General features: G+C 44.5%; 1 protein-coding gene across 5 annotated transcripts in view; it reads left to right on the top strand.

Annotated features, from left to right (window-relative positions):
• Nucleotides 1–15,482, top strand: part of DOCK8 (dedicator of cytokinesis 8) — a 232,552-nt gene that overhangs the window by 186,262 nt on the left and 30,808 nt on the right. For all 5 annotated transcript variants that reach the window (XM_043566150.1, XM_043566149.1, XM_043566151.1 and 2 more), the window contains 10 exons: nt 1,449–1,594; nt 3,479–3,661; nt 4,031–4,163; nt 5,128–5,215; nt 9,482–9,578; nt 11,211–11,345; nt 12,340–12,492; nt 13,571–13,729; nt 14,358–14,458; nt 15,239–15,431. In XM_043566150.1, coding sequence (XP_043422085.1) covers nt 1,449–1,594; nt 3,479–3,661; nt 4,031–4,163; nt 5,128–5,215; nt 9,482–9,578; nt 11,211–11,345; nt 12,340–12,492; nt 13,571–13,729; nt 14,358–14,458; nt 15,239–15,431 — 1,388 coding nt within the window. The remainder of the gene's footprint in view (nt 1–1,448; nt 1,595–3,478; nt 3,662–4,030; nt 4,164–5,127; nt 5,216–9,481; nt 9,579–11,210; nt 11,346–12,339; nt 12,493–13,570; nt 13,730–14,357; nt 14,459–15,238; nt 15,432–15,482) is intronic.

Genomic DNA, 15,482 nt, shown 5'->3' with positions numbered 1-15,482 from the left:
TCTGAAAAATTGAAGGTCCAAATACTTAGGATGTTGACAAGTCCAGCAAAATATGACCTTTTAATGAATCAATCAGTTGTGAGTGAGTATTTTAACACACTTTTCAAAGAACTGCTTAAGCAAAAACTTTGTGTGTGGTTTGGTGGTGTTCTTAAACACCAACCTTTTGGTTGCATACATCTAGACCTACGTATAAATAGAAGCATGTCGACATTATATACGGATGATAAATTAAGATTCATTTCAGGCATTTGGAATTCAATCCATTGTTGCTGAATTGGTGGTATTCGCCTTTTGTTTTATAAGGAGCCGATTAGTTCTGTGATTATAGGTTCCTTTCTATTTGGTCATTATTTAAAATATTTGAATAGAGTAAAAAATATTCTATTACATACCCGAGACTAATTTTACACTAACCGGAATTTAAATAAAAACCTTAAAAAATGTTTTAAATGTTATATCACAGGAAAGTGTTATGAGAGCTTTCTTTTTACAATTTGAAAAATCAGTTTCTAGCCGAATCTTGGGCTGGGCATTTCGTCTCTCTTAGTAGCCTGCCTGCTTTTTCCTGGAGATGGCAGCAGATAAATAATGCTAACCATCAGCCTTTAAATTACTGTACTGACTTCAGTGACGAATAAGTATCAGTCTCTTGGTGGGTAGTGGGTTGGGGACACAGGGAAATAGTGTTTTTGGTTTGACATCACCAAAGTTTGTTTGTTTGTTTGTTTGTTTGTTTAAGACTTTTAAAATAACAATTTTAGGTTCCCAGCAAAACTGAACAGAAATTACAGAGACTTCCCATACGCCCCCTGCCCCCACATGCACATCCTCCCCATTATGAACATCCCCTACTAGAGGGGTAAATTGGTTACAACGGATGACCCTACAGAGACTCCTCATAATTACCCAAAGTCAGTGGTTTACATTAGGGTTCATTCTTGGGGTTATAAATTCTATGGATCTGGACAAACATAACAATGATATGTATCCATCATTGTGATGTCATTCAGCGTAGTTTCTCTACCCTAAAATCCCTCCGTGCTCTGCCCAGTCTGCTCCATCCCGCTTCCCCAGTCCCTTGCAACCACTGAACTTTCTTCCGTCTCTATCGTTTTGCCTTTTCCAGAGTGTCATATAGTTGGAATCATATAACATGTAGCCTTTTCAGATCGACTTCTTTCACTTAGGAGAATGGGTTTAAGATCCTCCAACTCTTTTCATGACTTGATAGCTCATTTCTTTTTAGCGCTGAATAATATTCCTTCAGATGTACCCCAGTGTATTTACCCATTCATCTACTGAAGGATCTCTTGCTTGCTCCCAAGCTTTGGCAATTATAAATGTGCAGATTTTTATGCGGGCATAAATTTTCAACTCCTTGCATAAAGTACCAGGAGGCATAATTCTTAGATCGTATGGTAAGAGCGATGATGTTTTCACCACAGCTGCAGATGCCCGTAGTGGAAAAAATCGTGCCAATGGCTCAGATGAAGAACAAGAAGGAGCCGGTGCAATTAACCAGAATGTGGCTCTGGCCATAGCTGGAAATAATTTTAATCTGAAGACAAGTGGAACAATGCTTTCTTCCCTGGTATGTTGACGCACATTTCTCTGGTTTATTTTTTGTGTGTTTTCCCATCTTCTGGTGGGCATGTCCTTATACTTGCCTACTGGAACCCAGAATAGAACAGGCTGTGAGAGGTCTGCCTCTGCTCCGTCCCGAAAGGCCTCCGCGTAAAGCTAGCTGTTGGGAAGGGAAATGGGGCCGATGAGGCAGCACAGTCGCAGATGGTTCAAATTCGGGCAGTCTCAATGGTGCCTGAGTTCAAGGTTTAGAACACCGGGAAAGAGGTGAGCTTGGGATATCTGAGATCAGTGCAAAGAGGATCAAACCACAGCTCCCTCGGGTGGGAGGCTGGAGCTGTGTTTATTCTGTGTTTATTCTTCACACTATTTCTGCCTCCAAAAAAATGATCAAAGGGGGCCAGGTGCTGGGGTGGAGGCTTCTCATGCAAAAGACTTCAACTTTTCTGGGGCCCCCAGGGAGCCTAAACCCGGAGTCCTATAGTTCTGTCCTTTTGCACAGACTCTGGGCTTAAAAGGGGCTTCTCCAGGAATACCGTGTCTGATTTACTTGAAGTGGGATCTGTCTCTGTCCTGTGATGAGCTCCGAGTCTTCCTTCAGCAGACAGTGACAGTGCCTCCTTGTCCAGCTTAATTGAACTTTGCATTTCAGTGTGGGGTATACATCCACAGAGAACACCGCTCAGTTGCCTCCTGGGAAGGCGGCATCTACATAGACCTAAGGCTGCTTTGCTGGATGGTTTTCCTCGCTTCCCTCCAGCACTTTAGCAAGCTGGACCCCCTGGACACCCCCGGGAGGGCTGGAGGGCAGGGATAGAAGAAAGAGAAAGGACATTTGAGAGTTGACGTCACCCATCGTCTTGCGGTTTGAGAAATACCGTGTTGTATGACCTCCTCCACCTTTCCAATGTGCATCTTAGCAAAGCTCACTGCCGGAGGTGGTGTTGCCTTTTACATTGTTATTTGCCTCCAGGGGCAAATGCCCAAACGCCCAAAGTCCACCCTTAGAGGATCTTCCCTGGGAAGTCATCACTAAGGTTTTCATCTCTTCTTGTCACCATACTCAGAAAAACTGAGCTAATTTCATAAGCCCTGTCATTCATCCCCAAGCCAACATTTCCCTCACATACTCACAGCACACAATGTCACATTCCTACACCGCATGAACCAAGACTGCGGCCACATATTGTTCTTTGTCTTCATTTGATGAGTTAAAGTAAGTGTGCTCAGCACTCTAAAAAGAACACTTGGGGCAGAGGTATGCAAGCAAATAGCCTGAGCTCCCCCGTCCCCCGCCCTCCGACCCCCAGCAAATCATGGATTATGATTGAAGTCCCAGCACAGAGGACCCCGTGAAATTAGGGATTTGATTCATTTGCTGAGCCCTTCGTGACCTTGATATTGTACTTTGGACCCTGACAAAGAAGCTAACACTTGAACAGTTGGGATATTTCTGGAGCCTAGCTAGTCTTTTTCTCTGCTCTGAGTTCAGCGCTCCCGTGTCGAGCTTCAAGCAGAAATACGTGGAATCTTAGCAGGATAGAAGCCCCTTTGTATCATTTAGACGGGGCGGCAGTGGTTGGGGGGGCGGGGGAGCTGGTCAAGGTGGGGCAGACCACCAGACCACACTGCTCCTGAGCCACAGGGCCCCCCCCCCCCCAGTACGTGGCCAGAAGTCAGGCTCAGACATGGCCCCATGTGAGCCCCTTTGCTGAGTACGCTCGGGGAACATGGCTTCCTAGCCCAGGAAAGGACCAGTTCCTGGGAACGGCTCCCCAGCCGGGGAACAATTGCAAAGACTGTGTTCTAAGAGACCAGCATCCCCTAAGCTTTCGGGGTTGCCACTGCTCTACTCCTTCCCTTGTCCATCCCGCCATCTGCCTCCTTGCAGCCCTACAAACAATACAACATGCTGAATGCCGACACGACCCGGAACCTCATGATCTGCTTCCTGTGGATCATGAAAAACGCCGACCAGACCCTCATCCGGAAGTGGATCGCCGACCTGCCATCCATGCAACTGAACAGGATTTTAGATCTCCTTTTCATCTGTGTCTCGTGTTTCGAGTACAAGGTGAGCGTGCGGTGGCTCAGCCTGTCACCAGCCTCTTAGCTCCCAGGTTCAGGTCTACCTTATTACTACTGCTCCCCTGTTGCTTGGGGAATGGACGCATCATGAGTTTTTCTTTCTTCTGTATTAAGTTCCGTGACCTCTTTGCATTCTACATCTGGTCGTTTCTCCGGGGAAGGACTTCTGCCTTCTGCAGAGAGAACCCCATTCTCATTCACAGGATTTCAGCCATAGGATCCCCCAAACGGCATCTCCATATGACGCACGTCCCAACTGGCTGCTGTTCGCCATGGAGTGTTGTGTTTTGACGGTTCTCCCTTGTGGACAAAGATCTCACCACACTAAATGTCCTTCTGCCTCTGTCCTGTCCAGGGAAAACAGAGTTCTGACAAAGTCAGCACCCAAGTCCTGCAGAAGTCAAGGGATGTCAAGGCCAGGCTGGAAGAGGCTTTGCTCCGCGGGGAAGGGGCCAGGGGGGAGATGATGAAACGCTGCCGGGCTCCAGGTATGTTGGCCTTGCCCCTCCTTGCTTTCTGTCAGCGAGTTCTACACCCTTTGTGAAGAAGACTGTCTTCACAGCTCAAGTAAACACACTAGCACTTTCTTAAGCTGTTAGGATAATAAAGACAAGCAGATGCTAGGATTCTGTGCCTGGTATATAGAATGTTAGCTGTGTGCTTCCAAGGAAAAGCTCCTGTCCTGAGGTCACAGGAACCCTGGAAGTGTCCCCAAATGTGTCTTCTGTTTAACACTTGTCATTGGGAAAGGCCACATCCAAGAATGCGAATCATAGGATAGATGGCATGTTGTCTCTCTCAAGGTTGAAGCCTCTCCATCGGGGCCTTTGACAGGTCTCTGTAGAGCGTGGTCAAGACGCTGGATAATTCTGGTTCTAAAAACATCTCCCCGAATCATTCAGAGTGTTATTAGATTGCAGCTGACTTCCCCCTGAGGGTGTCAGAGTGTTCCAGTCCTCCAGGGACCCTGCCTGTGGAATGATCTCAAAAAGGCTGCTCATCGCCGTAGAATAGAGCGAAAGTGCTCAGGTATGCTCAGTCTTCATCACTGTGCTCAAAGTTACGCAGAGTGACAGCTCAATCTATGCGAAGGGACACAGTGGCTGAGAACTTGTGGGGAGCTCGGCTCTTCCAATGGTGGTTGGGTGCCCTTATTTAACACCCACACGCTTCAGTAATTCACCGAGAATCCCAGTTCCCCTGGAACCTCTGTTCATGACAAATGCGCTCACCAACCCTCCACAAAGGCAAGCGGTCTACAGCTATAGGCTGTCCATCCGAGAGCAGGCAGCCGGGACCTGGGCAGAGGCCTGTCCCCGGCATCCGGCACAGGCTCTCATTAACCAGAGACACGGTACTCAGTCCTCTCTGTTGGGCTTGTCACGGAACTTCTGGTTATCTTCGAGGGTTTCATGCTAATCAAATTCCTCTCGTGCATTTCTGAACTCCTAGGGAATGACCGATTTCCAGGCCTAAATGAAAATTTGAGATGGAGGAAGGAGCAGACACATTGGCGGCAGGCTAACGAGAAGCAAGATAAGTGAGTCTCTCGGCAACTTTGTGCTACTTTTACCTAAAGCCCAAAGCTCTTTTTCCCAGGCTACTTGTATTACTGAAACAACTACATCCTTCCAAGGGTAAGAAAATGAAACATCATTATCTGTGTAGATTCAGTTCTTCCAGGGACCCAGGATAATCAAAGATATAAGGACTTATGATTTACAGCTCTTAAAACCTTATCACATTGATAGGCATTTAAAGAAAACCAATATTTAGCCATCTCAGATAGCTTGACGAAAGCTGCTGATGGGGAAAAGAGAGGGCATCCGAGACCACATAATTCAAATTCGTTTTGCTGTTCTGGAAACATGTACAAAATGTGTAGTCAGAGATTTTTTTGTATTACTCGATTTTTTTTGTAAGTGGAAACATCCTAAATGCTCAAGAATAGGGAACGGTGTAAGGCAGTGTTAGGTTGGTATTAAAACTTCATGATATGGGAAATGCTTATGATATAATGTTAAGTAAACAAGAACAGGACAGACACTTGATTTTAGAGTAGAATCTTAAGTCTCTAAATACCTAGAGTAAATAGATTTTTTTTAAGTTTTTTTATTTTGAGCGAGAGTGAGCACGAGCAGGGGAGGGGCAGAGAGAGAGGAAGAGAGAGAATCGAGAGCAGGCTGTGCACCACCATCAGCTCAGAGCCTGACACGGGGCTCAATCTCAGAAACCGCCAGATCATGACCCGAGCCGAAATCAACAGTCCGCTGCTTAACCAACTGAGCCATTCAGGCACCCTTAGGATAAACACATTTTAAGACTAGAAGGAAATTTACCAAAATATTCACAGTGGTTTTCCTTGGGTGATTCTCTTTGGGTATTGAGGTAATGGATGTTTCCTTTCTTATACTGTCCTGTATTTCCTAGGATGGCCACGTGTAAGATATATGTATATTAATATAATTATGTAAATGAATCGCATAAATATTAATATAATTATATGACTATTATATAGCCATATAATTGCATAATTATAAATATATGTTGATTATACATGTTAATATTTATTGATTATATATTAATATATTTAATCATATATTCATATGTACAATTAAGTATATATTATGTATTATTAATATATAAATATCAATATAATTATATAGGTGTATTATATAAATATCAATAGAATTATAAAAACATAGAAATGTTATAATACATAAATTATATGTGATATAAATATATATTATATACACACATATATACACACATGTATATACATATATGCACATATATGTACATATACATAAATAATGTATGGTATTATCAGAAAAAACATAAAAAATGGATGGAAAAATTCTGCTTGGATTGCAGTGTATGAGATATATATGTGTAGAAATTTGGATATATAACGACATAAAACTAAATATGTTGAATAGAATGCTCACGTCTGCTGTTCCTCTTTGCGGCATATAGCCCGGTGCATCTCGGGCTCCACTGAGCCAGACTTTGTATGTTTGAAGACACCGCCCCACCCACTTGACAGCGTGGAGGTAGCAAATCTCCACGGGTATGAAGCAACCACCCCGGGGGTGGGGCAGACTTGAATAACAGTGTTGTTTTCCAAGTAAATAGGAGTTACTGTCTTTGTTATCACCACGAGAATGATTCACTCGGGTCCACATGCAGGACTTTTGAGAATCAAATTTATTTTAAAACATTATGGAGATAAACCCTTATTTATTACATCTGTTACAGGCAAAACCTAATTGTTGCTCTCATTAGTAATATCCATTTGCTTTGGCTATTTTATTCTTGCTCTAAGTTCCCTGAACTAGTTTGTAAGATATTTGGTTCTGAGAATCCACAAATTCTAGTTCAGGCAATGAGCCGCTCGCCTCCCGAAAGAATCCCAATGAAAGAAACGTGCATGTAGTTACGTGCTATGGAACGGCCTAGGTGCTTAGGCCAGCTACCCTCTGAGATTAGGAAGAGAGCCTAAGAAGACGTGCTTTTCCTGGGCTGCCTAGATTGATGTTTTGGGAAACCTTCCCCTGTTGCTTGCAGAAATAACACCACACTGAGCCTTTCTGTGCGGAGCCTCTCCATACCCTCTGGGTCAGCTCCCAGCCCCGAGCTACGTGGTGAGCCACCCCTTGTTGAGCTACAGGTTCACCTCCTCAGAACATCAGGGGCGATGTGGTGTTTCTTGGGTTTGTTTTTTCAAGAGAAACCATGGTAAAATTGTAACTGCTCCCCTTACCTATTTGGAAAAGTTGCTGTAATTATAACAGTGGTGTCTCTCACCTTTTTCTTTCAGATCATTTTTCAGTTATTTGGGCTCTCTTTCTTCTAGAGCAGTGATTTTCAACATTAGAATCACTAGGGGAGCTTTTAAAGCTCCTAGCTCCCAGATGGACCCCAGGCCGGTTAATTCAGGACTTCCCAGCAGTATTACCCAGAAATCAGTGTTTGGTAGAACTCTCTAGGTGATGCTGTTGTGCAGTCAAATTTGAGAACTAGTGTTTTAAAGGCCTGGCTCGTAGGCTTTCTAAAAACTACATTAGTGGTGGTGGTAGTTGCATGAAAATATAAACGTACTTAGTACCAATGAACTGCACACTTACAGATGGTTAAGATGTCCGGGGCGTCTGGGTGGCTCAGTCGTTTAAGCTTCCAACTTCGGCTCAGGTCATGATCTCACGGTTCGTGAGTTCGAGCCCCGTATCAGTCTCTGTGCTGACAGCTCGGAGCCTGGAGCCTGCTTCGGACTCTGTGTCTCCCTCTGTCTCTGCCCCTCCCCTGCTTGTGCTCTGTCTCTCATAAATGAGTAAACATGAAAATTTTTTTTAAAAAAATGGTTAAGATGGTAAATTTTACGTTATGTGTATTTTAGCACAATTGAAAACAAAACGAAAACCAGACCTAGGTCTGCATTGTCCAATACAGTAGCCACATTAATGCTATAAGTGAACAATACAGGCCAGATTTGGGAGATTTAGTGCCCATGAAAGAATGTGAAAGATCTCACTAGTAATTTTTATAGTGATCACACGTGGACAATTTTTTTTTGTCTGTATTGGATTAAATACAATATTTTAAGTTAATTCCACCTATTTCTTTTTACTTTTTTTTTTTTAGTGTGACTACTACAAAATAGAAAATGACATTTGTGTCCCTCATTATGTCTCTGTTGAAGAGCATTGCTCAAAGTCTAAACCTACCAATATGTTTTTTTAAAAATAGCTTTTATATTTCACTTTTCTTACGCAAATATTATCACTTGTACAATGAGAAACAATTCGTTGTTTGAGACCAGAGAGCCTAGCGTAAGCTTGAAAACATTTAAACCCCGGGGAGACCTTGATTCTGAGCCCTCGGGGGTATGGAAGGAATGGTACTGCTCCCATTGCTGGGTGAGGAGGACTCAAGAACAGCTGGTGATCGTGGTCCAAGACTTGGGAGCTCACATCATCGTGCCCCAACTCCCGTGGCAACATTGTGGCCTCGGGAGCATCATGGGAAAATTAATTCTTCGCACTTCCCTTTCCTGGCCACTACATGTAGATGATACAGAATAACCCTTTCTAGCTTCACCTGGATTTTAGGAGAATTCATAAACTAGTGCCTAAAACGTTCTGGTTCCTCAAAATGAACCCTCGTGGAGAAGCAGCACCAGGCGATTTCCCATTTCCTAGTGGGTAATAACCAGTTACATCCACAGGAATGCAACCTTGCTGCCCACTGGGGAGAAACAAAAGGTCCGCACTTGACTGAGCCACCCCAAGGTGGTCTTTGGGAAGTCAAGAGGCTAACTCTTCCCGGCCCCAGTGCAGAAGCACCACTCTTTTCTAATCCAGCAGTCAAGTTGTTTGCCAAGGTCACATCACACCTGGCCTCACTCCCTCTGGCTTGTGGTGGAGGCTTCCCTTGACTCACATCTAGAGATGGCTCTCATGCATGAAATACAAGAATGTCCCGAGCAATCGGATTGGCTAGCCCAGTTGCTAGTAGCAACCAATAATTGCTTTTCTACCCATTTGGTTATTTCTGTAATTGTCATCGTTATTCGTAATAGTGGGGCTGTGGATGACTTGGGGACTTTACCTAGAAAATCTTTTTAAGCAGGCCCTAATCTCAGAAAGCACCCTTCACTCCTTTTTACCTGTAGCCAGCTCCTTTGTTTTCACCCAGATGGACTCCTCAGAGCATTTCTTTACGCCTTGGTGCATAGATTGCCATCACTGGAATATGGCCAGGTTTGATATGCGTTTTAATTTGACCTCCTTTTTTTTTTCTTCCTTAGAACAAAGGCAGAGTTAGATCAAGAAGCCTTGATCAGTGGCAATCTGGCTACAGAAGCAAATTTAATCATCCTGGATATGCAGGAAAACATTATCCAGGTGAGGACAACGTACATCTGATCTATTCACCAGGAATATGTTTACTGGACATTAATAAGCAGTTCTTTATAGAACTGTTGTTTGTTTGTTTGTTGGTGGGTCAACTCCAGTTGAATTATGGTTGATGTCTAGTATGAGAGCTAAGATTATGACAGGACCAGATTTAAAAAAAAAAAAAAAAAAGATGCTGAATTTGCATAATGATGTCTGCTCTGGGCACAAATTGGTGAAGGAAAGTCAGTTGTACCATGACTTCGCCATCCCCGCTGCAGAAAAGTATAGAGTCACTGTGAACTCTGCAGAAATACAATTGGCCATCCTAATTTTATCTCCCAAGTGAATGTTTCCAAGAATTCGCAAGAAGTCTACGTGATAATGGGCTTTTGGTTAACCTGAGAAGTGAGTCCCCGTGTTTCCAGTGAGACGTCATTTATTTGAGTAGGTCTGGGGCCGCATTTCGTAGCTAGGAAAAGAAGTATTGTGGAAACACTGTTAAGCCTTCTAACACCAAAGCAATTCTTGTGGAAAAATAAAGACAGGAAGTATGGGATACAAATATCACAAAAATAAAGACAAAAAGATACGAAAGATATCTTAAGTCCTTGGCATCATATTGATTATATCTTTATTCAGCACTGCTTTGAGTGCTACAGACTTAACACCAATCCTCCAAATGTGGTTGGTTGGTTTGTTTTTAATTTTCAAGGAAATGACACTTATCTGTCATTATCTTGGGTGGTGGTAGTCTTGCTGTTCTATTTAGGACACCGCTGCCCCCGAGCAGCCCCTTTTTTACCGGGTGGCCCACAGTTGTGTTTGGAAACCCACAAAGAAATCTGCACCTTCTGTACAAAGAAAGAGCATTCCAAGAGCTTTTGTCCAGGACGGGGGGGGGGGAGGAGGGGGGTACCTTATGACTTACTTAGCGGCCCAGAAGTAGGCATAAGTCCCAAACTATTTGGGAGATTTTATTTTTTTTTTTTTAATTTTTTTTTCAACATTTATTTATTTTTGCGACAGAGAGAGACAGAGCATGAACGGGGGAGGGGCAGAGAGAGAGGGAGACACAGAATTGGAAACAGGCTCCAGGCTCTGAGCCATCAGCCCAGAGCCTGACGAGGGGCTCGAACTCCCGGACCGCGAGATCGTGACCTGGCTGAAGTCGGACGCTTAACCGACTGCGCCACCCAGGCGCCCCTATTATTTTTTTTTTAATGCTTATTTATTTTTGAGAGAGAGAGCGCAAGCAGGGGAAAGGTGGAGAGAGAGGGAGACCCAGAATCCGAAGCAGGCTCCAGGCTGTGAGCTGTCAGCACAGAGCCCGACACGGGGCTCAAACTCACGAACCGCGAGATCATGACCTGAGCGGAAGTCAGATGCTTAAGTGACTGAGCCACCCAGTTGCCCCCGATTTGGGAGTTTGGGAATAAAGTCATTTGGAAATAGGTCTTCAACTGTCATGGGATTGGTTGCTGTGTGTGGCCACTTCGCAAACCCTTAACATGTTAGATCAAGAGAGGTGGAACATGAGCACCGCTGTGCTAATCGCCAAAAGTGCCTCCTTGTGTCTTCACCCCTCCACTCACTGGCAGCGCACAGGGATTCAGTGATGCTGTTCTTCCACTTCCCCAGGCAAGCTCGGCTCTGGACTGTAAAGACAGCCTGCTGGGAGGTGTCCTAAGGGTCCTGGTGAATTCTCTGAGCTGTGATCAGAGCACCACCTACCTGACTCACTGCTTTGCAACACTCCGGGCTCTCATCGCCAAGGTAAACATGCGATGCTTGTTTTCTGACTCTTAATTAAGAGCGGAGAGTCTCGTCCAGCTTCACACTCCTCCCTACAGATGCACCAAAGCCCACACGGTGTGGCGTTAAGCGACGTCGAGGTAAAGGTTTTAAGTCCCCCTAAGAATGTTGAGAAGTCACCATCGAGAAGAAAACAGTGGCTCTCACACTGGAAGTGTGGGCAAAACTGTAGAAACTTGACATGTCCACTCACTGGAGACATGAGAGCAAAACCAATTGAGCACTTTTACCTCCCCCCTTTTTAATACCGCGTTTGAGTGAGATTAGCATCCTACACACGACTCCCATCAGTAAGTCTTGCAAAATGTCATGTCCTAAAATGACAGATTTAGAAATAAATTGCTCATAGCCTGAAGAATACAGATTTTCCTTACCTAAAATGGTCTAATGCAGTTTATCTTCTCCCCCTGTATTGGAAAAACCTCAGTACCTTCTTCATGGGATCTCTTCCATTTTTTTTTAAAGTGTACTTATTTATTTAAGTAATCTCTACACCCAGCGTGGGGCTTGAACTCAAGACCCCGAGATCCAGAATGGCATGCTCTTCCCACTGAGCCAGGCCTTTTTTTTACACTCAGAAAGTAGAATTCCTCTGCTCTCCCCTGCGGATTATTTTCTCTTTCTTAGTCGCCAGTCATTTCCAGGGGGCCCCGTAAACTCAGGATAATTCCTTCAGCGTTGTGACGTTGCCCGCGAATGCAACCTGGCCCACACGATGCCATTGAATCATGCAGCCCTGATCTTAGTTGTGCCGTTCCTAATTAAATCTGAAGTCGACTCCGTCGCTTCAATTCATCTTCTGACTAAAGGAGCTCGTTATCTTTCTGGAGCAGTGCGTGAGGTCCTCTGGGCTTTCTGCTTGTCCCGGCAGACGCGGCCTCCTTCAACAGGCACCCGGCCCAGAAAGCATATGAAGGTGCCGAGTGACGCCTCATGGCCCCTGTGTCTCTCCTAGTTCGGGGACCTGCTGTTTGAGGAGGAGGTGGAACAGTGTGCAGACCTGTGTCAGCGAGTGCTACATCACTGTAGCAGCAGCATGGACGTCACGCGGACCCAAGCCTGTGCCACCCTCTACCTCCTCATGAGATTCAGCTTTGGAGCCACCAGCGTAAGAGCCCAGACCGGCCGGGGGCCCCGGAGTCAGTAGAGGAAGTCAGTGCAAAGCCCTGGTTGAGGGGGAGGTGGTGGGATTGCCGTGTACTCGTGTCCCTCGTGAAAGAAAACAGTCCACGACGTAGATGGGTAGCAGAGCTGAATTTGTGACCCGAAACGAACATGAAGACCGATGAGGCAGTGGCTTCCATCTGTGTGTTTCAGTGTAAAAAAGGAATGAATGTATGTAGGCTAGAAGTTGGCTTCTGTGGAAAGAAATACAGCAGGCAGGTTAGGAATTCAGAAGCCTTTGTCTGGTTTCCCAATTCTGCTGAGTGGTGCCAGAATGACCTGCGGAAGAGGGTTTGAAATGATCAGTGTCATCTACACTGGCTTTTAATTGCAGCTTGGCAGCCATCGGAATTCGGCTTTATTGGGGAACCGTCTCCCTTTACTTTAGTTTATCTAGATTTTGGTATGTTCTTTGGGAACTTACATTTGTGGTCCTGTTAATGAATATGCTCAAGAGATATTAAAAGATAAATTTGCCCCTGGGGAAAAAAAGCAGCCCCCCCCCCACGCAAAATATGTTAGGCATAACCATTTGAAATATTTTGGACATTCCTCAGGGGCTCCCCGGGTAGCTGTATTTTTCCATAGGGCTAGAAAGGAGGGAGAAACAGAGTCTCTGCCTATCCAGAGTCCAAAAGCTCAGAAAACGTGGCCATGGAGATCCTGTTCCTGTCTGCAGTTTATGTAAAGTCCCCGGAAGAAGAATCTTGGCACAAAAGCATACATCTTTGAGACCCGGCTTTGCAGGCACCTTCCTGCCTTGCAGCATGGAGGCCATCCAGTCCTCGATGAAAATTTAAAGGGAGCTGACAGATTTATGTCACAGCAGTATCCATTTAAACCATTTAAGCAACAGTATGCATCTTGTAAAGTATAGCTCACATTTCATTGAGGGAAAAGGAAATGATGGAGACGGAGTGACAGAAACACTGGGGAGTTATTGGTGTCTGGCTCCAATGCCTTCCACGATCTCCTAGCCCCGTGCCTCTTATTTGTCCCATCTCGTCTTTTTCCTGCTGCAGAACTTTGCCAGAGTAAAGATGCAAGTAACCATGTCTCTGGCATCTTTGGTGGGCAAAGCACCAGACTTTAATGAGGAGTACCTGAGAAGATCCTTGAGGACGATCTTGGCCTATGCAGAAGAGGACACAGCCATGCAGGCCACTCTTTTCCCCACCCAGGTAGACAGAAGAGCGTGCCTTGTCTCACGCATGGGTCCGGGATCAGCCGATTATAAGCTTGTGTATATGTACGTGTGTGTGTGTGTGTGTGTGTGTGTGTGTGTGTGTGTGTACTATGTAATTATATAACACATATAATATATAATTATATAACAGCTCTATATTATACATAAAATATGTAAATATTATGTGTACATATGTATTTAATATATAACATTATATACATATGAAACCTAAGCTGAAGTCCTAAACTGACTCCTATTTGGTATAAAAAACTAATAATAATAAATTAAAAAAAAAAAAACGCTGACGTTCCAGAGTACAGTTTAGGGCTTTTCAGGTTGCACACGAAAGTTCAAGTTCATTTAAAGAAAAAGAGGGAGGATAGTATAAGGATTCAGGGCCAATTCATGGATCCCAAGCGCCACCTCACATCTGAGCCTCAGAATCATGCGGACCTGTAAAGATGAAGGCCGCAGAGGGTCCATCTAGACTCCCCTACACCTGTGAGCTCGGCTCCCATAGAGGAGAACGTTTATGGTTACCCCTTGACCTTCCAAAACAGCCCCTCACTTGTTGCTGTGGATTTCAAAGCCAGGATCATTTAGAGGTATACACTGTTTTTCAGGTGGAGGAACTTCTCTGCAATCTGAATAGCATCTTATATGACACGGTGAAAATGAGGGAATTTCAGGAAGATCCTGAGATGCTTATGGATCTCATGTACAGGTAAATTTTTCTGATAAAACCAAAAGGTGTCACTTGAGGGTCTGGGGTTTGTTCCTATGGAGTTCTCATTGGTGTCATTAGCATAAGCCATGTGGGGACGCTCTTGGATGACATCCAAAAGTGTATATACAAATTGGTAGAAATTAATCATTCAGAGTGGGTTGGTCCATGCACACGTTTTTAGAAATATGTCCCTAATTTAAAGTGAGGTATCTTTTACAACAGTATCTTCTACTTACCAAAGAATGAGAGAAAAGAACTATCTTTTGTCATATGAATTATTTTCCATATGTTTCCCCCCCAATTATATTTAGACATACGTGTACAGTTGTATTTAGAAATCATATTTTATTTTATAGTTCGACGCTTTGTTTTATGGTCCTTGTTCAGGAGAAACTACTCATAGAAATAAATGTGTTCTGTGAATAAATGTGAAGTCACAGAAGGGTAGTACTTTTGTCTTCTGTTATTATTTTGAGAGAAAGGAAAGAAAAGGAAGGAAATTGCTAGAGATCTGTTAAAATAGACATCATTTTTTTTAGGCCTTTTTCTTCCCTATGAAACTTCAATTAAATGCCGTTTCTTGGGGTCCAGCCCACTCTACCTCTGGAATGAAGACAGCTGGACTGATAAATGTTTGGGGTTTTTTTCTCTCACTTTCTGAACATGTTGGGGGAAACTCTTGGGAGGGGGGGAGTCCTGGGGGAAATAGTGGCATCCACAGCAGAAAAACAGTGTCATTAGCCAGCTGTCCCTGAAACCTTCCCAATATGCCCTCAGAATTGCCAAAAGTTACCAGACATCTCCTGATCTGCGGCTGACCTGGCTCCAGAACATGGCAGAGAAACACATGAAGAAGAAGTGCTACACGGAGGCCGCCATGTGCCTGGTGCACGCGGCCGCCTTGGTGGCCGAGTATCTGAGCATGCTGGAGGACCACAGCTACCTGCCCGTGGGCAGCGTCAGCTTTCAGGTGGGGGACAAGTTCAGCCTTTCCTTTAGGGCAGGGGTTCTCACCTGGGGG

The sequence above is a fragment of the Prionailurus bengalensis genome, chromosome D4 (genome assembly GCF_016509475.1).
Source record: "Prionailurus bengalensis isolate Pbe53 chromosome D4, Fcat_Pben_1.1_paternal_pri, whole genome shotgun sequence".
In the NCBI taxonomy this organism is placed as follows: domain Eukaryota; kingdom Metazoa; phylum Chordata; class Mammalia; order Carnivora; family Felidae; genus Prionailurus; species Prionailurus bengalensis.
The sequence above is the reverse complement of the archived record's forward strand: the minus strand, read 5'-3'. Positions and strand labels throughout refer to the sequence as shown.